The 22,319-nt window shown below is 41.2% G+C and overlaps 1 protein-coding gene across 5 annotated transcripts in view; it reads left to right on the top strand.

Moving 5' to 3' along the window:
- The first annotated feature begins 1,494 nt into the window (after positions 1-1,494).
- Positions 1,495-22,319, top strand: part of EXOC4 (exocyst complex component 4) — a 403,799-nt gene continuing 382,974 nt past the window's right edge. For all 5 annotated transcript variants that reach the window (XM_075756167.1, XM_075756505.1, XM_075756247.1 and 2 more), the window contains exon 1: positions 1,495-1,627. In XM_075756167.1, coding sequence (XP_075612282.1) covers positions 1,542-1,627 — 86 coding nt within the window. In that variant the 5' untranslated portion in view covers positions 1,495-1,541. The remainder of the gene's footprint in view (positions 1,628-22,319) is intronic.

Below are 22,319 nucleotides of genomic sequence, written 5' to 3'. Positions count from 1 at the left end.
AAGTATCTTTTATTTCAGAATTAAAGTGCCCATGCTCTTATTCTGCCATTTTGCTAATGATAATAGATACACCTGTTGATGATAAAAAGAGATTCTTCCGCAATAGCTACTGTGGAAATCTTCCCCTTGTAAATAAGGCCTAGGAATACCATGTTTCCAATTAACTTGTATTTCAAATACAGTTCATATAAATGGATACTGTTGACTTACCTACAGATTTCAGCAATTTTCATGCAATTAAAATCGTTAACGTGCAGCTTTGGGCTGAAGAAACAATTCCAGAATAGTAGCCAGGAGTAGTGTCTTTGACATGATGGAGTGAACCTTATTTAGAAAACACCCAGCAGCTATTAGTACCTGACTGTTACTGCACTTGCTAAGGAATTCCTGCCTCTGCAATAGCAAACCTGGGTCTTGCGTGGTGCTTCTAACACAAGCTCTCAAAGACTTGACTGGAAAGGTATCGTTACCCCTCATCTGCAAATGGGGAAAGCGAGGCTGCGGTTGTAAAATGACTTGTTTGACGTTGCCCAGCGAGCCGGTGAAAAACAACCTTTTGTTTTCTAACCCTGAACACAGCAGCATACATCTTTTCTTCTCTAAAGAAGATGATCCCATGGCAAGAGATGGAGCACATGAATGGTAAGGCAAGACGGACTACAAGCAAACTGACCTTCAGTAAGCGTTGTGCATCAAAGACCTGCCACTTCCCAGACAGTTTGTGAACTGCCTCCGATTTGTCACCCCCAGCCGTGCAAAAACCACAATTCAAATGCAAAACTCCAACTAGATCAGGCTTACTTTCAGAGCTGACTTTGAAGATCACCCCGGGCCGTTTCAGCTCAGCTCACCTCACCACCTTCCTGGGGAAACCAAGGCGAAAACCACTTTTAAAACCACAGTAACTTCAAGATGTTAAATGGTGTGGTGCTTCAGCCACCCCTTGTAGACGCACTCACAACCAGAACCCACTCAAGGCTGTGGCACGTAGGTAATATTTAGCATTAGCTAGTTCGTAGGACACATTAAGTAGCTAGTGCATTTTGTTCATTGTAAACCCTATAAACCTTTAAACCCTTTGCCCTTCAGTCCAGCAAAGGCCCAGGAGCAGTCAGGCAGCGTGAGGCGGCACGGCCGGGCTTTGGTCCCTCACGCTCCCACCTCATTTTCTGCAGCTTCCAGAGCAAATGAGGGCTTTTGGGCACGGCCCCGATGTATCTTGTCTGAACGGTAATTTCTTAATCTGTTAATCAATTTTAACCGCCTTTCGAAGGGGGAATTGTGTCGTCGAAGGCGCGTTTTTGTCAAGTCCAGGCTGAAGCTGCAGCAGGCCGGAGCCACCGCCATAAAAACTACAACTCCCAGAGGGCCCCGCAGCGCCGCCGCTCGCTGCACCGCAGCCTGATGCCGCTCGCCCCGCCCTCTGCGCCTTCTATTGGGTCACAGACGCTCAGCCGCTCGCCTCCTCTCTTCTGATTCGCTGCACTGCGCCAGCACGGGTGCCTGACCTGTGTTTCGGGGGGGGGGGGGGGGGGCGCAAGATGGCGGCGGGCGAGGCGGCGGGGCGCTACCGGAGCACCATGAGCAAGAGCAAGGACCCCTCGGGGCTGCTCATCTCTGTCATCAGGTAGGGGCGGCGCGGCCCCGCTCCGCAGCCTCCCGTCCCGCCCGTAGGGCCGCTCCTGGGCGCTCCGTGGGCCCCTGGGGGTGGCCCAGGGGTGTGTACGGGCCCTGCCGTGCTGTGGGGGCTTCCCCGGGCCGGGCCTCCAGAGCCTCGGGTCCTTCCAGGGCCCTCACAGCGGTGGGGAGGCCTCAGTGCTGGTGCAGCCCTTCCCCTGAGGGGTGACTCGCCTTTCCTCTGCCCTGCCTGGCTCACCCGTTTCTGTTCCCCTTGATTTGCTGTATCCTGGAGTCAGAGGAGCAAGCCCTGCAGTTAGCACTAGTTTAATGTCATACAGGGAGAATCAAGGCCCCGTCTTCTTATTGCTGTAGCATCCATAGTTGACCCCCATCCACAAATACGCAGCAGTACTGAGTAAAATATGGCTGGTTGGAAAAGTCGTAGGACTAGGAAGTCCTGTGTGCGAACTCCATTCTGGTTTAGGATTTGATAGTGGGAAAAGTGCTGCTTCTTTTGAGTCTGTCTTAATGAAAAAAAAAAAAACCACAGTTGCATCTAGTCATGTTTAGAGTATTGATTTTTGTCTGCCCTTATTCCTGCAATCTCCTCTTCTCTGCTAGAGGATGATTCTGTGATATACTTGTAGCCAAGCAAGGACCTGAATTCACTTTGCTGGTTTCCTTCTGTGCCTTTTTCAACTGCTTGTAAATCTCTTCTATGCTGTTTATAACCAGGGGGTTGGCAGCTGATTTTCCACACTGAAGCTTTTAAATGTTGGCCTTATGCACACCCTCTACAGCGGGTGTGGGCAGCAATCAGTCATTCCAGTATGATACTGTGAGTTGTAATGAGCTTTCAAACTTTGGTTCCTACTTCAATGTCTTTGCCAGAAACTGTAGTCATTCTGTTACTTTGGAGAAGTTATTGTAGCAAAGTTCTGTATTTAGGACATGTTATTGTCTGATTTTTAAGTGCTGTATGAATGATAACGTTCTGTTCTTTTTCAGTATTCTGAAAACTAGTTTTTCAGATCTTGCAAAACTTGAGGTAGTTGGTGACTGAGAAAAGCGGCTGGTTCACAGAACCGCTTAGCCTTTCCAGGGTCATGACTGCAGTCTCTGAGTTGTATAGTAATAGGTAACAAAGAATCACACTGAACAATGAATGAAAGGTGATGCTTAACACAGACTGTGGCATCTGTCTTTTCTGTTTCACGTATATGTGGTTCATTAGTTTTATAAGAAAAACTGGTATAAAACCAGACTTGTTTATGTTGGAGTTGCGTGTATGTATGTAGGTATGTAGATGGAAAAAAGTATACGTTTGTATGACCTCATATAAACATGAGGTATGACAGTGTTAGTAGCGTATTTTGGTAACTTTTTATTTTGTATATAGCAAATCTTGAAAGAGAAAGGGATGGGAAGCTAATACCCAAATACCTGACTATTAAATGGGTAGCGTTCCTGCAAATTTTATATCCAGGCCTACACACACACAGGTGCGATTGTTCGTGACTTTGCATGGACCATTTGCATAATAAAGACATGAGTAGTAGTGAAAACGTGAAGAAATCAGGCTTCTCACCTGGATCTTTAGTTTTTAACTAAAAGATCCATTTTTTTTGATGGGCGCTTACATCTTATGTTTGGGACGAGGAGAAATAGTGTGGATTTAAAATGTGTTGTACTTAGTGTTTCTTTATCAGCCTCAGTTTTGAATAAGTTGGAGAGGCAAACATGGTAAGTGGTAGCTAGACAACCTTAATTTACAGAAAATACAGTAATTCATAGACAGTGGAAGAATGAATAATATACGTGCCTTGATTGCTGCAGCACTTCCTGTAGTAATCTTGGGTTTTTTCTTTTTTTTAATGTTTCCTATAATTTCCAAGAGTATTTTAAGGGCCTTTTTTTGTATCTCTATTTTAATAAATCTGGACATTTTATTTAATTTATGATATAAAATGAGAGTGAGCTCGCATTACTGTGTTCTCCAAATAAGAAATCATGTTTGTCTAATAATACTGATGCATTGGCTAGTTTAGGTCTGGTATTAGTTGTAACGTTGAGGTTATCGACTTTATGAAATGAAAATTATTCAGTAGAACAGCCTGATAACTAAACCTCCAGAATTTAATTAGAACTTGGTTTGGATGTAGAGATTTTTTGCAGAGCTTGAACTGTCACATTGAGTCAGACTATGAAAACCTGAAAGTAGAACTGATTGCAAAGGAAGGAAAAAGTGTTAATATTCACGTTTCTTAGGGTAAGTCAAGTACGAAAAGCAAACAGTGTGGAAAGGAGTTTAAATCACTTTCTTCTAAATATTGTTCTTGTATAGTAGCTCAGGTGAAGATGAACTTGCTAAGAACAGGTGATGGGGTTTTTTTTCTCTGTTTTCTATGCTCATATAATACTATTGCTAATAAATTTAGACCTGGGTGGGTTAAATGTATCTTTCTTATGACTTTACTCAGCATCAGAAAAATATTACAAATCTTAACAGTAAGCTATTGGTTTGAAATGTAGCAAAGTTTTTTTTTTCTTGATAGCTTTATTTCCAAAACATCTATGTATAGTGTCTTCTGGCAGTCCTTGTAGTTTTACACTTGCATTTCCCTGTTTATTTAGAAGGCTATTTATTTCTCTCTTGCTGCTGTGTGAAAGGCCCGTAAAAGGAAACAGTGTGTGAAAAGTAGCAAAACTTTGACTATGTTCTTCTGCTGTAAACAAACAAAAGTAGAGGAGCTTCCTCAAGTATTACGATATTTTACTTAGTTATAGCAAAGACAGCTATGTCTTTCAAAGAGAAACATTGTTTAAGTCTGCAAAATCTGTTTAGTGTGACTGTCTACAAAACGCTTTGAAATGTGAAGCTGAAAGAACTTTTATAAGTATAAATTATTTTATTAATGAAAGGATAATTTTTGATATTTACTCAAGCTCAGTAGCACTCTGTTGCAAGAGACTGAATAATTTACTCTCCTCTGATACTAGAGTTAGGGATTCTTTTTCACTGCACTTCCCCGGAGCAAAAGTACCTTGCTTTCGGGGAGAGTATTTGGGGCCAGATCTTTGACAAAGTTTTGCATATTATAACAGCACTGAAATCAAGTGAGAAATGGTATTTTATGGGAGCTGGGGCTCTGGTCTAAAATCAAGGTGCTCCTACTTCAGGAAAGTTTATGTTATGTCAGCGTAGCGGTGTAGGTTTCGTTAGTGGTGTTCAGCACAGTCTCTGTGGGATTTGGAAACGTTGGGTCATCCCTGGTCTCTACAAATGTTGCTTTTCAGCAGCTCTGAATGGAGAAAACTCTGAGATGAAGGAAGATCCAACAGCAAAGTCCATCCCACTTCTGATCTCTTTTCTGTCCCTATGAAGTGTCAGTTTTTCCTGTTGTGTTGAGGAACAGGGAGTTGTTTCCTGTAGGAGGATTCGTGCGCTGATCGAATTCACCTTGGCTTTCCTGTTGTTGCCAAAAATAGAGAATAAAGGCAGCCTCAAGCATGGGCTAGTTTGGAAGAAGTTGTTTGCTGAGCAGAAGGAGATGTGCTGCTCAGTGGTGTGAGTACAAAACTGAAAATAAACCCCTGGTGTTTGAGCTGAACCAGGGTCTGCTGGGCAACGATAACCCTGCTAAGGTCATCTGGCTCAGAGGGGTGATTTCTGGCGCCCAAGCCACGTGGTGCAGATGTCTGGTGCCTGTGCTGCCCCGTAGCCCTGATTTGAGCAGACTGGCCATGTCCACATAACAAACCCCCCCGCTTGGGTCTCCTCTTGGGATCCTTGTGGTAGGACAAGAGGAAGCGGCCTCGAGTTCTGCCAGGGGAGGTTTGGATTGGATATTAGGAAAAATTTCTTCACTGAAAGGGTTGTCAAGCCCTGGAACAGGCTGCCCAGGGAAACGGTGGAGTCGTCATCCCTGGAGGTATTTAAAAGATGTGTAGATGTGGCACTGAGGGACATGGTTTAGTGGTGGACTTGGCAGTGCTGGGTTAACGGTTGGACTTGATGACCTTAAAGGCCTTTTCCAACCAAAACAATTCTGTGATTCTGTTCTATGATCTCATTGGTTCCAAAACCTGTACACATTTATGAACAGCAGTTCAGATTGTTTACCCACGTAAAACCTGTCTCGCAGCCCACAGGTAGGATGTTTCACAGTGCTGTGCTGCAGTTGTGTTTCCTGCCCAGCGTTGCAAGCGTACGAGGGCACTGGCTCTCCTGGGATATTACAAACCTGTATTCGATGGATGGAGCAGTACCTGGTGCCTTGTCTGTCCTGCCTGTAGGAGCCCTGTCAGGAGTGAACGACGTGCAGCACTGCCCCAGGACAGGACCGATCCTTTCCAAAAGAACCAGGAGCTACTGGGGCAGCTGAGTTACAAGGTAGAATAGTCATACCCTCAGCAGTGTTGCTGCTGGGTTATGCTCAGTTCTTGGGCACAGTTTCCCTATTGTTTCTCCTAAAGGAGAAATGGAGGGTTTGGAGGGTAGGTATGTTCATAACAATGCATCTTTCAGAAGTAAAGAGTGTTTGGGAAGCTTAATGAATGTTTGCAAAATCTGCTGTTAAAATCCCCACCTTTGTTGTGGCTCAGGGGAGCCTTTCTTCTCCCCGTGCCTTTCGGGGATATGAGAGTATCTTTGGTTTGCCCTTGTCCTCACATTGCTGAGAAGAAATGACCATTATTTGCTACAAGAAAACATAGCTCCTGGGATTGTGACTTCCAGAATAGGATATTGGATACCAGGGCTTTACAGCTTCTGTCCCCATGCTTCTGCAGGATGGTCAAAAGTGCAGTGCTTGCACTCATGCCTCAGCACAGCCACTTTAAAAATGTGCTAATTCCTTCATGTATGAGAAAGGTCCTTCAAGTACCTTAAATAAAAGATCAAAATGTTTGTCACTGGAGGCCAGGAGTTTTTGTTGTAGAAGTCTAATGCTGATCACGTGAGCTTTGGCAATGTCTTTTTGAAAAAATAGTGCAGAGAATGGAGAAAATTCTGCTCATCTGTTTGGAGGACATCTTGGGGAATTTTTTTTTTTTTTATCTTTCAGAGGACAAACACGTGTATGTATATTGATTTTTCTTAACCTTTTGTTTTGTTGGTAGCTGGTTGAAGCAGCTTTTGTACTCTGAAACAAGCAACCTGGCATTTAGCAAATGCTATTTTTTTGAGAGATCTTGTCAGATTTTTAATTGGTGAATGTGTCTGCCTTTTATTTATTGTTAGGCGTTTTTCTTTCCAATTAAAGGTTGCTATTTTTTAAAACTGGCCTTTAATAGCTGCTTTAATTGGGAGAAAACAAACTTTAGCAGTGACTCCATAAGACCTTATTGAAATCTTTGTGCTAAGCTTTCACACAGGCAAACACATACGACAGATGTCAAGGAGAACTAAAAGTGAGGCAAGATGTAATGCATCTCCTACTTTCATGTCTGCAGAAGTTGAAATTGCAGGCAAAAAGCCTTGAACATATTTTATTTTTCACAAGTGGAATTCTTTTTCTTTTTAATGCTTTTTGGCCATTATTTTCATTACATTTACAGTGAACTTGTTAAATGGGTTCTTACTAATGACCTGGCGTTTGGTCTTCTCTTTCTGTCTAAAGCAATAGAACTGATATCCCAGTTTGTGATGTAGAGAGAGGAAGACGGATGTATAGCTGTTGCCCTTGCTGTTAAGTTTGGGAAATAGCTGCTACAAAAAATAAAGCTGAGTTATTCTGATCTGGAGGTACTGTAATGATCTCTTAAAACCACTTTTATTGCTAATGGTGTTTTCCAATGTTATAAGTTGGCAGTTCTTCTGGAAGAGAAGTAGCTCAGAAATTCATCGAGAATAAATTGTATATGGCAAAGTATGGTTTCAAACTATAAATTTTCCTGAAATGATCTTGAGGCACTTGTGTAAAATGTACGCATATTTGGCAGGTGTTGGATTGTAGCTTGGTACAGATACTTGGTTACATTTAATAGAAACAATGGGTGAGGGTGCATATGTGAGTGCCCAGCCATATGGGAAAGGACAGTGTGTGTGACCATGCCTTGTTAAAAGCTCAAGGGACTTTATTTTTCAGCTCTTATTTTAGCTTTAGACAATGTACTGTGCAGAGTTGGAGTTTAGCCTACCCTTACAAAACTAGGAAGCAGAAATAGTTGGTTTTGTTAATAAAGGATTACAAGTTCTGTGGTTTCAACTCATTCGAAGACATTGCCTCCAGAAGCTCTTCATTCCACTGCAGTATCGAAACCTTCAGATCAACAAGAAAATTTCCAAAGCCTCTTCCTGATTCATGCAGGGCCGCTGTTCTGATGCGGTGTGATTTCAAGGATGGGTTCATAGGAGGGGTGGCCAGTAGCTCCTTCAGTACTCTTCATGTTTCGATCATCCAGGTGGCAGGTCTGAGTAGCATTGTCCAGCCTCTGCTCTTGCAGATTTGAAAGTACTGATCCTTAGGACTTCTGTTTTCTCCTGGGAATGTGGTCATTCATGTAAGAGCTGTGTTGGCTTTTTAAATCTAAAGTTAATTACAAAAAAAGGTAGTGCTCTTCTGTACATGGACATAGTCCTGGACAGGTTCAGTGGAATGGTAGCTGAAACGCTCCGCTTGCGCCTGGCAGTGCAACTGGCATCTCCTGGGTCTGTCCGCTGTCTGCATCCCTCTTCCAGGATGGACAATGGCGTGCTGCTTGTGTCATTAAGGTTTTGCCTGTGTGCAGGATTTTTTCATCTTAATGGGCTGCTGTTGGAGATATCTGAAGGAGTGTGACTTCTGTTAAGTCATCATCTTAAATGACTGCAGCCCAGTCTTTGCTTCAGAAATCAGCTGATCACTAGCTGTACCTGCATCGTTTTATTGGTGTGGTGAAATTTGATTAAGGGTTCATTAATTTAGCAAAATAAAGAATTCCCTGATGATATTTATTTAGGTGGCTGTAGGCTGCTCAGCCTTTTCACTGCAGCTATGATGCATACATCTGCAAGTCCTCAATGATAAAAAGATCATCAACTTCTGTGGAAAATGCTCTAACCAACTGTGTAAGGGACATGAAAGATTAATGGAATGTAAGTAGAGGAGGAAAATGTTTTATAATGCTCTGTTTACTTTGTGTGTTTAACAGCATTTTGAAGAGACTCAGTTCTGCCGTTTCTTGTAGTGGAGGAGTCAGTTATTTCTTTGTTTGCACAATGGAGATCGAGATCGAGTCATCTGGAGGCTGGGTACCTTGTATTCCCCTTGATGAGGATGGAGTGTGTTGGCCTCAGGATTTCACTTTTTTTTTTCTTTAAGGGGAGGACCCTTTATAATTTTCTGGTCAGTTTACAGTGATATATTCCATTTCCCATGTCTATTGACTTGTACGGTGCAATTTTTGACTACATTCTTTCCAGCACCTCATTGTCTCCATGAATGGAGTAGTTTGTCTCCTGAACATTTTGATTCATTTCCTCAAATCCAGAATTTCATAGGAACAATCAACTAACCTGTGAAAATAGTGAGAAAACATTCAGCATGTTGCTACTGAGTTGAATTGTTAAATACCTTTTGATTTTTTTTTTTTTTTTCCCCCTTGCTGGCTTTGTTTCATAAGGAACCAACTTTTTACAGTGGTTTCAATGAGACTCTGCAGAGGTTTCAAAACGTGTATTATCAGATTACATGCTTTGAGGTTAAATAGTGCTGGAAGCTGTAGATCACCCCATTTGGGACTTCTCTTTAAGACAACAGTTTTCAATTATAAAATTCAAATAAGTCCATTTAGTTTAATGAACCTCTGGAAATTTGTAGAGCAGTGTAGACAGTGGGCTGAAGTATGGTTGTTCTTGTCCCAGGGTGCTTTACAAAACTTTTTAATTATGTCGTGTTGTAAGGCAGCTGCTTGTAAGGTCTTGCAGACTGGTGCACAGATCATGGCACAGCAGTTGGGAGGAAGAAAAGCCACTGAACTGCTCTAGACAGGCTTTTTTCCCAGACAGGATTTTTTTACGCTCAAAAAATAAGGCTTAGGGGAAAAAAAAAACCCCAAAAACCAAGCAAACAAACCCTGTTTTTCAGAAAGGACCCGATTTTATTTCCTCAGTTACGCATTTTATTCTGATGAACTCAGAGGCTTAAATACTAGTAAGGTCCCTCCAGTGAACATTTTCAAAGTGCGTGTTTGATCTTTGGTGTTGCTTGACATTTTCTCTACAAGGCCTAGTCCTTAAAATTATCAGGATTAGACCCATTGCATAATGTTCTGTTTCCCTCTACAGCTTCTTGGGGAGGAAAAGGTGCTAACAAATTAGTGCATTTTATCGGACAGTATATCTTCTTGCAGAGCACTTACATGCATCTTCCCTGCATCTGCGAAGTCAACACTTGATCCTCCCGACAACTTGCGCTTCAAACACACTGCTGCAATTCCTGTGATAATTTGCAACTTGACAGTGTCTGAGTTAACTGTCTGGTTACGGTTTCTTCTGCTGGACAGCTGAGATGTGGACAGACGCTCGCTCTCATCTCGCTGATTTTGTTCCCTTTCCCTCGCATCCTGACCTCTTATCTTTTATTCACCTGTTGTTGGTTCTCGTCTATTAGATTTCCTCCCACAAAGAGCTTGCACTGTTGGTCTGTGTGTCTGAGCGGCGTCTCTCAATGGGGCGGCTGTGCGGTTGGCCTTCGAGTGTTAGTGCACTGTAAGTGTCTAGTAATGATCACAACGGTTTAAACCGAAATGAGAAAGCAAATACTGTAATTGGTGTGTGGCCACGGTCATCAGCAAGAGGTGCCTTATGAAAAGTAACTAGATTCTAATGGGCTTCTTTTTACTCTGCTTTTTTTTTATTTTTTCTTTTTAATACTGAAGTCTCCTTGGCACATTGCAGCTATTTCCTGCAGAGAGGAGACTGGTCTTTCTAGACATCCACAGTGCTCTGCTTAAATGATTATTTGTTGCTTCTAGCAACTGCTTTCTTTGTTTAACTCCACAAATCCTTTGTTGGTCAAAAATTGTCTGTGTTGGCTAAGGCTGTGCTTTTATTTCTTTTTCTGTACCTTACAGAGGGTTGTTGTATTCTGGTTCGTGGTTTGGCTCCTTGGTATGGTATGAAATGGAGAATAAACAAATAAGTAACACCCCCTTCTCTAATTTTTCTTCCTGAAGGGTAATTTTGATAATCCTACTATCTTAATCTGTACTATTAATTTTATTGTCCAGAGTGATGCAAGTATATATGATACGTGGTGAAATGTAAAAATTCAGGAGAGTTTTTATAATACTGATACGTGGTACCTACCCAGCAGTCTTTATCTGCAGACTGCAAAGATGGACAGTAAGAATTATTGTTTAACTGTTATCCAAGCTGTACAACACTGAAAACCTCACCCGATTCCTTAGGAAGGAGTGGATCATAATGAGTCCCTTAAACTTTGGATTTTGCTTAAGGCTGCAGTGTGTACTGAAGAAGCTTCGTCTGTTGAACAGATTTCTGCCATTGTTTTTACTGGAGGAAAAAAGGTTACAACGTAAGTTGGCCACACTTCTGAACATAGCCTTAGCTTTCACCAAGACAAGCTTTAAGACAGGCTGTGTTGCGTGCAGTTGATATGACAAGCTGTCTGTATTATCATAGCTTCAAAGGTGTTTTAAAGTGAGGAACTGGGAGGCCTAACAAGGCATAAGATACGGTGCAGAGCAATGTAGAAACAGGTGGCAGAAAGTTTACTGTGGATTGCTGTTAAAATTGGAGCTTTGTTTGATCCCCCCCAGTGATTTAGCACTCCGTTCAATTACACTTCACTAAAATGTTCATTTTCCTGATCAGGTGAGAAAAATTTAAATTTGATTGGCTTGTCTTTTTTTGTGTGTTGGAGTTTCCCACTGTCTTTAATGAGTGTTTTCATTTGAATAAGCAACACTGAGTGAAGGCAAGTGAATTGCATGCTTAAAGAAACCTGATCCAGACGTTACAGAAGATTCTTCCTGGATTTCCAAGCTGCACCTGTGTATCATGTAGTACTCTTCTGCCTTTAACCACAAATATTTGCATGTGTCTGCTCTGATACTGTGGAGCAGAAGAAGAGGGGCTCTACAGCAACACGGAGAGGCTGAACACCTTCAGCAATGGTCAAAAGCATCGAGGACTTGAACACTCCTCTCCTGTAAGAATTGTATAGCGTGTTGCAGGTGCTGACTTAGCATTAATTTTCTAAAACGCGTATTTGCATTTTGCATGCTGTGTCTGTTTTTTCACTTTTGTTTAATAAAAAAATCCACAAAAGTGTAATGCCCACATACTGTTACTACAATATTCTTCCTGTGAGACAAATTCTCTAGTCAAGAAATTGATAATTAAGAGTCCGTTTACTATCCATAGCCTAGCAGTAATCGTACTTAACAGGGCTGGCTTTAGAGTAGGTAAAATAGGCAGGCAGTTATCCACCCAACCTAGCTGGAGGCATCAGAAAAAGCAAATTTGCAGAAATGAAACATTTATTATTCATTAACGTTAACAGTTTTCTCTTAAAATTGACCCTTAATCTAATTCTCTTGGCGTTTTATTGGGCAGGTAGGAAGCTAGCAGTGGGCTGGCAAAAGAAATTGCTCATCTGCCCTGGAAAACAGACTAAAGCCCTTGATAATACAAGCTGTGTGGGGGAATATGAGACTTCTCAGTGTAAACAGAAATTCTTGTTGAGTCTCGAAGCTAATTCCTGATGGAGCTGTAATTTTAAGGTTGGTGCCTGTAAATGGATAGTCTTAAACGTTGTTGTTAACTTCCTTTTGCCACAGTGCAAAACATGGGGAGGGGAGCAACTAAATGCAGGATTTGGTGGAAAAACCACTGGTGAAGGAAATGCAGCTACAGGATACTGGGTGAAGCAGGAGCGGTGTGGATCACACCCTGAATTCAGGTTCAGAAACCAAGAGCTTGTGTGTGGCATAAGGGCAGTCAGCACATTGCAAAACAAAATGGGGTTGGACTGTGGGCATACGGAGCTGAGAAATTCATGGGTTTGCTTCAGACTGACCTATTTTTGTTATTGGCCCTTGTAGAATAGAAGAGAGGGGAAAATAAAGCAGAATTGCTTCTCTGCTGCTTCAGACTGGGCTGCACTAGTAGGACGGCATATGCTAAAACTAAATCTTCATTGTCAAGCAGGTAGATAAATTTGAACATGCACGTGGAAGAGACTCATTCGTTCATGCATCCCTTGGAGAGGAAGATGAGTGGATTTCTTTAGGCACCCAAATATTTCCATGTTTGCTGTACATGTCTCTGCGTGCGAACAAAATTCTTAGTCCCCTTGGAGTTTTGTGATTCAGCAGCACGTATCGCCAACCTGAGTTCTTTGGCACCACACTTTCCTAAAGTACCTGCAACGATGCCTGTTGCTGGCTTTGCAAAGGCTCTTCCTGCTGAGTGTTGCAGGATGCCCCAGAAAAAACACTTATTTGTAACTGCCCTTGTGGCTATTCTCTATTTGTGCTAAGCTTGTTGATACGGGAACTGAGCAAAGAAGTCTGTTGTGCATTTCATTCACATCAAAGCTTATTTTGTAGTAGTTGGTGCAGATGAGCTGCGCACATTTGTGGGAACATGGGTGTTACAGGGAATGAAGATTAATCTGTGTGTGGTGTGCTTTCTGTGGTGCTGGGAGCTATGATGTTAAATCCTGTTTTGGGGCTGGAGTGCATTTGTAGCTCAAAAATAGCCTGTTATGAAGGGAGGTGAATTGCTTCATAGTTTTGTAGCTGATCATCTCTGTAAAGCATTTCTGTACTCCTGTAGTTATATGTTGTGCCACATGATGTGTAGTACAATGATGTTTGTTTTCTTCTGCTGTTGAGTAGCTTAGTAAACATCATGTTTTTTCAGTTCACAACAATGAAAGAAATTTATTAGCTTGTGAAAAAATTATGACTTGCTTTCTGTCCTTTTGCATCATCTGCCTGTTGTTTTTCTTGTGTTGTTTGGATGCTGGAGAGTTTGCCTTTTTTTTTTTTTTTTTTATCCTTCCTCCCCAGATTAATGCATCACACTGTGGGAGTAAATTTACAGTGGAGATGAGATTGTGCGGTAGTTCTGCAATCCAGGCATCTGTGGAACTTGGGTAGGTCTATGAAAAACATTGATTTATCAAAACACAAAGAAATAGCCAACACCAAGTCCATAGTGTGGGAATAACGTTTATATAGTGTATGGAGTCTGCTGATGTTAGTTGTTGCTGGAACCAGATTAGTTACATTGGTTCTTAGAGGAAAGTTGCTTCATCCCTACTTAATGTGTTGCATTTTAAAGCACCTTATGTATTTACTACGGTATATAATAGCTACAGTCTGTAGCGTTTTCTGCATTATAAAAATGAGACATGGTGTGACTTTCTTAAAGCTCCTTAGTGTTTTAGTTTGCAGTTGAGAGGAAAGTGCTGAGACTGAGGTCTGCGGAGAGAAAAAAGTTGTAGTGACACAAGTGGGTTTTGTGACTGCTTCTAAATACCATATTGAGCATTTATAGGTGAGCATCCATAGGTCAGGAATCTTGCCTTCCATGCTTTGAATTGCTCTTTGGCTTTTGATGGCTACAGTCTGTAGAACTGCTGTAAAGCAACAGATGAGGGTCGATTCAAACGTACTTTTGGGTCCTGGTTGAGCCAGTGTGTCCAAGATGCTTTGTTCCTTCACCTGCGGTGCTGAGGAAGGACGACTCCTCTGGAGCTGCAGTGTTTGTTCAGTTTTCTAGAAAGGTGCAGCCTTTCACAGAAATGGTAGAGATGGCAATTATATTTGATCAAGGTGAATACATTTTCTGATGTATTTACCTTTGGAAACTACATCTTCCTGTCTTTGATGTGTACTGTTGTAGCAAGCAGTTTAAGGCTTTAGACATCTTGCAGAATGACAGTGCTTCAGGACTCCTGTAAAAGTCTTTCCACCTGCTCCCTGTGCTAGTTATTTGAGTTGGATGATGGAAAGCAGAGATGAAAAATGCTTGTGATCTACAGATCAAATTCTACCAAAATGAATAGTCCCAATGGACTTTGTTTTTATTAATCTAATTGCAGTGTAAATTCACTGACCTCAGGGGAAATAGCAAGGTTTGTTTTGTTTTTTTCTTGTGTGAAATATGTTGTACATCCCATGATAAAAACATTTCAGGATTGTGTCTGATCATCGTCTCTGTCCTGTCTTCTGTATGTGGAAGTGACTCCAGTGAATTAAGCATTTTGCATTTATGTAATCTGTATTTTTAACTATGTAAAATCAAAAGTCAATGAGATTTGGCTCAATGAATTTCTGTTTTACTGTAGCATAAAAATGTCTCTTAACAGACTAACATCCAGTTGGAATTAGTCTAATCCTATTGAGCTCTTGCTAATGAGACAGGCATATGCAGCCATCCAGCTGCCAAGTACAAATTACAGGTATCTTACAGGGGAGGCGGATTCTCATTTAGAAAAATGAAAATAAAAAACAAGTGAACTGATCAGGGATCCCTACTCGAGATCCCCACTGAATTCGTAACCTGCACATACTCGGTATCTAAAGTGACGTTCCTTCTGTTTGTCATATGTTTTGAATGCTTTTGTTTTTCAGGGAATTCTAAAAAACTAATGTATATTTATCATTGTTTCATAATCCTGTCCTGTTTTGTAATTCCCCCTTCAAAGCTCTTTCTGCAAAGTTCTCTTCCCAAACAATTTTGATCCTTTCTATTTGGCAAACAGAGTGTTGACTTTTCTTCTTCCTTACCACACATTTTAATAGAATTGAAACAAGCAAAGATGCCCTTGGCTTACTTTTCTGCAGTGTTAGCAGGAACATATATAATCTCAAGAATACTAAGTATTCCTTGCTTTGCTTTTTTCTGTGCAGAGCAAGAAAAAGAAATGGCTCCTGTACCAAGGGGCTTAGGTAGGAAATTCAGGTATACAAGGTAATGTTTCAGGTTCAAAGTGACATGGCTCCTTTTTGTAGTTACAGATACTGCTAGTCTTCAAGGATTTAATGTTGTGTTTTTGAAGGAGGAAAATACATGGTAATGAACTATTGGAATAAAAGGAAGGTGGTGAGTTAGTTTTGATTTAAGTAGGTAAAGCGATTGATACAGTGACTTGAGAAGAACACGAGCAGAAGGGTCTTGCTGGTAGCTGTAAGCAGTTGTAAGTACTTGTACTGCTTTTGAATATGTTGCAGAAATTTATAAGTTACAGCCATGGTGGGCAAAAATGTAAATTATTATCTGGGTAAAGGTTTAATATAATGTAAAAAAAATAAAAATCAAAAAAGGCATTCTCACTTTTATAGCACACTTGTTTCTGACATTTTTGCTTGAAACAGCTTCACTTCCTCTAATTTATATATTGCTATTTGCATCCATTAAAGAATGGATTTGCTTTTCTCAAAGTGCTCTTTGATGGTTCTTCAGTACATGATGGTGGGATGGATCACACGTGCACTTCTTCTCGGTTCTTCAGCCATTAATCCAGACTCCCTTAATGACTGGAAATAACCAAGTCCTAAAATGAAAACCTTGTACTTCTGATACTTGCTCGTGTTTCAGTAGAATAAATGAAGAAGCAGTTTCTGATGTTGCTTTTCTCCATTTTGATCTTGGGTTGTGATTTAACTTCTTATTCTATCCATAAAAAAAAATCCACAGGTATTTAAGGCAAATTCACGTGGATGGAGGGGGAAAAAAATCACCTGTTAGGCTTAAATTCTTTGTTGTGTAGAATTATTTATTCCTTTTGGCATAGCAAGTGGTCCCTTTAATGTTTTAAATTAGAGTAGCCTAACAGGCTGTAAATATAGGTAAATTTTCTGGTCAAAATATGAGTATGATATTTTTAGTGATGATTGTTTCCACAATATTTTCCCAAAACAGATAATTAAAGAAAGCAAGAGGTTCCCAATACAGGTGTTAATTCTGGGAAGGTTTCCCAGCTGGTGCATCCGACAGAGTCAGCTGAAAATCCTGGAACATGGCAGTTGGCTGAGCCTGAAACTTCCATTGAGTTCATGGATAGGATTATAGGCTGGAAAATTAGGTAATGGTGTCTTAATCCAGTCTTGTCTTTGGTGAGCGCATCCCTGGGATGTACAAAGCAGTGTTTCACCAAAGTCTGTAACTCTTCCCTTCTCCCCTTTCCTCCTCCCTGACAGTACTGTAGTTTCACCTGGAACTCTGCAAGAATGGACCATACTTGTCTTGACAAGGTTGGGTGCCGAAATATCCTGGTCGGGTGAAGGGGAGGCCCCATGTTGGTACTTACTGTATGTACATTCGCAGGAGTTGGGTGACATCACCTCCAGAACATTACCCAGCTTTAGGTGATCTAAATTACTGGAATCTTCCAGAGGATACAGCCAAAGAAATGCTCTATTGAGTCAGATTAATGGTTTGTCTAGCCTGGAAGTTTGTCTCCAAGAGGGGTGATGCAAAATGTTAGAGAGGGGATGCAGGCGTGGCCACTTGTTGGTGTCCAGTGCTTCCCTACTTCCCTAGTGTCCGCAGCTGTTGGATTAGGGATGTTGGAGGATACACTCCAGCTAGTTTCTTTCAGTATTTGTTTTGACCTGTTGTCTGTGAATATATTTAAGTCCTTTTTCTGAACCTGCTGATGCTGTGAGCCTCAAATCCTGCAGCAAGGTTCAGGAGTTCACTACCTACAGTGTAGGTGTGCTTAATCCTTTTCTAAACTAATCTCCTGGCGGTTTCAACAAGTGCCACTAGTTCTCATAGTGCATGATTTGGTGAAAAAATTGTTTTGCGTTTACATTATTCGTCTCATTTCTGATTTCCGCCGGCCTGTCATATCTCCTTTCAGCCTTTTCCCAAACTAAAGGGTCTTGGCCTTAGCATCTCTGCAGAGAACAGCTGCTTCATCCCCTCCATTGGTTTAGTTGCCCTTTGAAGGGCAACAGAAGAGAGAAGAGACCGGAACTGCGCACATCACTCCAAGTATGGGCATAGGAAGGTTTTATACAGCAGCAGAGTGATTCCTTTGTCTTGTGCCCATCTTGTCAGATTCTGGGCTACTGCTGTCTATTAAGCTCATTTCTCAGAGAACTGTTAAGTGTAGGAAAAGATTTAGTTGGCAACTACGTTCCCAGCGTGTGCTGCTGAGGTTCCAGAAATCAGGTTGGATGGACCGGAGCTTTGAGACCTCTGTATTTCTGTTACTCTTGTTTTTAACGTAGGTTGGCAGTATTTCCATGCTACTACTGGCTGTGTTGTGGGTTTAAAAGATGAGGTCTTTGGAGTTCAGACTGTGTGAGAAGATGTGTGAGAGAGTGTGTAGTGCTCAGCCAGATGGGTTGTTTTTTTCCCCCTAAAGCATCTTGATTCTGCTGAAGGTGGCAGCAAATGTATACTATATATCCAAGCAGACAAATAGCAACATGACAGCTAAAATTGATACTTCTAGTTAGACATCATCATTATATCATTTCGGTAGGAATAAGCTTGTGGTATCTCACAAAGTTTTCTGATTTCCAGCTACGCTAGCTTTGTCCTTGTTTGGACATGTTTTGTGGTTTCTAAGATACAGGTCCTGTTGCGACCTCTCTCTTAGGCTTCATAAACATCCATGTTTTGGCTGTGCAAATGTCTAGTGTTTTTAGCAAAAAAATATTTTTCCTAGAGAGGGCAAGTTAAACTCGATTACAAGGACAAAAACAATTGGGCAGCATGGTTTAAATCTACTTAACAACTTCCAGTCACACCTATATTTTTTAGGAAGCCCAAGTTGGGCAGAAGCTTGCTGAAGCAGTAAGAAAGGCTTGTGACATGCTCTGACATTACAGTGACACAGTTTGTGGCCTTGTGGAAAGATCTTTAGCTTTTGTAACAAACTATTGGCATTGCAGATGGATTCAAGCCAAAGCTTGAACAGCTTTGGCAAATCGAGAATTTTGAAATTCAATTTTGTTTAATTAAAACTAAAAACTCTTCTAGTCTGTGATGGAGGCCAATTTGGTTCCGCTTCTACATTGTCTGTAGCAATCCACGATTCTCCTGCAATCCATAACGCAAGTTAGAGAGAATCGATGTTTTCATTAACTACCGAGACAAGCAATATTGTACAGCTTCAAACTCAAACAAGATGTCAATTCCTAAAAAGGATATACCTTCGTGTCCGGTGTAACCATGCTGAAGAACATTCTTCTAGCAAAAATAAGCACTTCTTTACAAAGAAGGCATATTCATCTGCAAGAGCTCTTAATGGAGGATGATTTACTGCTAAACACATCCTTGCATGTGCTTTCTGGTCATCTATTACAGCATGAACCCAAACTTCACTGCGTGTTACAAGTACTATATGTTTAATAGTGTTGCATTAACTGTATGCTTAGCTTTGTTTTCAAGCACATCTTCCTACATTACTTTGAAGTGTTTACGTGACCTCTGCTAGCAGCGCTGGAGTGTTTCAGTCATATTTAGTGCACGTAGTCGCAGCTCGCTTCTTTGAGGAACCAGTGCTGTGTATTCCCAGGTGAGAAAGAGGAACTGGGCCACAAGGACATGGATCTGCCTGCTCAGCCCGTTCCACTGAAATGCAGATATTTACATCAGGAGTCTGTAGCAGCTACGAGCTGTGTGTAGCTCATGGTCTAGTGTCAAGATGCAGGCTGCGATGTGGGGAAGCTGGAAGCACGATGTCAGAGATCTGCAGTAGAGCAGAGGCTGTAACCCAGATTTCTTAATTCCAGGTTTATTTTCAAACCGCTCTACTACTCTTCTTACTTTCCAGGTCCTTTTTGCATGATATTAGAGTGCTTTGCATAGAGTATAAATTAAGAAAAGTATCTTTTTTTGTGAAAATGTGATTTAAGACACAACTAAGAATGTTTGGGAGTAAAATATTGATGTAATTAGAAAGCATTCCTGTTTCTGTAGCTGCCACGAAGCATGGAACTTGAAATGCTACAAATAAATTTCATGAATTGGAAGAAGCTACTCGGTCAGAGGAATGAGGAGGGAGGGTCCTCATCTCTGCACGCTCTTTGTGTGAGAGGAGAGGTGCATCTTCATTCCCTGTAAAATGTGCGGCTCTTGGTATTGGGAGTGAGGAGGAGGGTGTGAGGAACCCGCTCTGATAATCTGAGGCATAACAAAAGAAAGAGGATCTCTTTTCCGTATTCTCCATGTGGTATCTGTTACGACCTTCTGCCACTGCCATCTGAAAGGGAAAAGGCGTATTAAAATTGTGTAAAATAAAATACATCACTTGGGTACATTGTCTTCTTTAGGGTGTTACAGGATATGTTTTGGCTTTAATTCGTCTGTCCTCCTTGGTGGTTGAGTAGGACAAGTATGTGTGTGCTCCTGTCCTCTCGTGCTGTGTTCCATATGGTGGTACAGATTTGCTTGCTCACTTGAATTTTCTTAGCTGCTCTTTCTGGGATCACGATCCCCTGTGAAATGTTTTTTTCTTTTATTCCCCCCCCCCCCGCTTCTTTTTAGAGATGGAGTCCTTGAGTAGGTGGTGCAGCCTGTTGTTTTTCTTTGAAGGCAAGAAAGAGTAGTGAACTGGAAGTTTTGGGTATGTCTCTGTTGACTTTTTGAGAGGGGGGAGCATTTCTTGTACGTTTAAGTTCTTTATTTACATTTATTTGAGAAGAACTTCTGCACTTGAGTTCCTACTACTTTCCTAATGCTATTGAAGAATTCAGAAAAATCTATCAAATACTACCCCTTCTTGGGTCCTGCTTGTTGTCACTGAAGATACTCTTAAAGAAACCATAAAGAAATAGGTTTCTCTCCTTTGCTATTTTTTTACGATCTGCAAGCAGTTCTCACATTCTAACTTTTACTGTGGAGGACAAGTGACAGTTATTGCAAGGGAATCTGATATTTTCTTTCTTACTTGATAGCAGGAGATAGTGGTTTTAGTGTGACTGGACCTCATTGCTTTAACGAATCCAAAGCAAATGCTGTTACGGTAGCAGAGAGCAGCAGCAGTGTTCAGCAATGGGTTTTTTTGTCTCCTTCCAACTATTTGACCTTCTCTACACAAATAGCTTAAGAAATCCAGGAAAAAAGCTCACAAAGTTCTCTCCTGCTCCTGGCGGTGTATTTTTTTGCGGTGTATTTTTTTACGTCTTTAGGGTTGGAAACGATGGTTGTTCTAGTCTCTTACTATTTTTATACTCTTTCAGTGTAGAATGCATACCATCGTAAGATGGTGCCTCACTTCAGAGGCCTGAACTTCTGTTATTTGAATGAAATAATGGTCTCCACGTGTGCTAGTTGTATTTTTAAAGGCATCTCACTTTCAGTGAGTAGATGCTTTAAATTTTGGAAGTTGTGATTGTTTCATTATGTTCAAGCATATGATCCAAACCAGTTTGTATGCAGGGATTTTTTTTTTTTTTTTTTTTAAATATCATAGAATCATAGAATGGTTTGTGTTGGAAGGGCCATCACAGCCCATCTAGTTCCATCCCCCCTGCCACGGGCAGGGACACCCTCCACTAGCCCAGGCTGCCCGAAGCCCCATCCAACCTGGCCTTGAACACTGCCAGGGAGCCAGGGGCAGCCACAGCTTCTCTGGGCAACCTGTGCCAGGGCCTCACCACCCTCACAGGGAAGAATTTGTTCCTCATATCTAGTCTGAATCCACCCTCCTTCAGCTTCAGGCCGTTCCCCCTTGTCCTGTCACTCCCTGCCCTTGTAAACAGTCCCTCTGCAGCTTTTATCTTTATTATTGCTTATTTTCTCATCATAAGTTCTTTAAAGTGGTTCAGAAATTGTCAGTAGAGCTACAGAATTCACTTCATGTTGTGATATATCAATGTTTAGGTCATAACTACTATAACTGATCTCTTTTTCACCATGAAGTATACAGTTTTCAATGTCTATATTGCTAATTTAAAACAGAAAGCTGTATGGACCATAGCTCCCCTTCCAAGGATAAAGGAAGAGAAAAATTCAGAATGACTTTTTTTCAGAAACCAACTTTTTGAGTGCTACTTACTGTAGGATAGAAGAATATGTCTTTTAGGCTGTTGCTGTGTCCTGAGTCTTTCTGGTTGTGTGATTGAGTCATTCTGGATCCGGTGGCAGGACAGGTCTCAAGAGGGGGTGAGCGAGGTGAAGAGAGAGGGGGAGAAAGGGAAGATTGTATTGATTCTGGAGTAAATCTCAGAAATTCGGTGTGATGCCAAGAAACTTTTGTTTCCTCTGCCAGTTTCATTAGATTTTCAACAGTTTTGTTGTAATCTCAAACTTCATTGATTTAAAAAAAAAAAAAATTAAATATCTTACTAGATTATGTTACTCAGAGTGTAAAAATATATGGAGGGGGGAAATAAAGAGCCCGTTACACTTCTTAGCTCTACTGGTGTACTTTTGAAACCAAATTATTGGAAGGCATGGGTAGGCTTTTGATGGATTTCTCTATGTACTTGTGATATCCCTAGTGTACTTTCAGCAGGCAAGTAGTAGTCACTGCAATACTCCTAACAAATAGTTGCACTGGTCCCCGAGTCCAAAGTAGAATTTCTTCTTTAGAGTTCTTTGCAAGTAATAAATCAGGATATATTTCATATGTTATGCTGTGCCCATATTAATGACTCTCTGGAAATATGTTAACCAATAGATAACTTTCCCTTTTTATAGACCCAGTGGTGTAGTAAAAAACCTCTGAAGCATCTGAAAATTGGGGAAGTAATAACCCACAATATTTATGTTTTTT

The sequence above is a fragment of the Balearica regulorum genome, chromosome 1, assembly GCF_011004875.1.
Source record: "Balearica regulorum gibbericeps isolate bBalReg1 chromosome 1, bBalReg1.pri, whole genome shotgun sequence".
Lineage (NCBI taxonomy): Eukaryota > Metazoa > Chordata > Aves > Gruiformes > Gruidae > Balearica > Balearica regulorum.
This window is presented reverse-complemented; position numbering and strand designations above follow the sequence as displayed.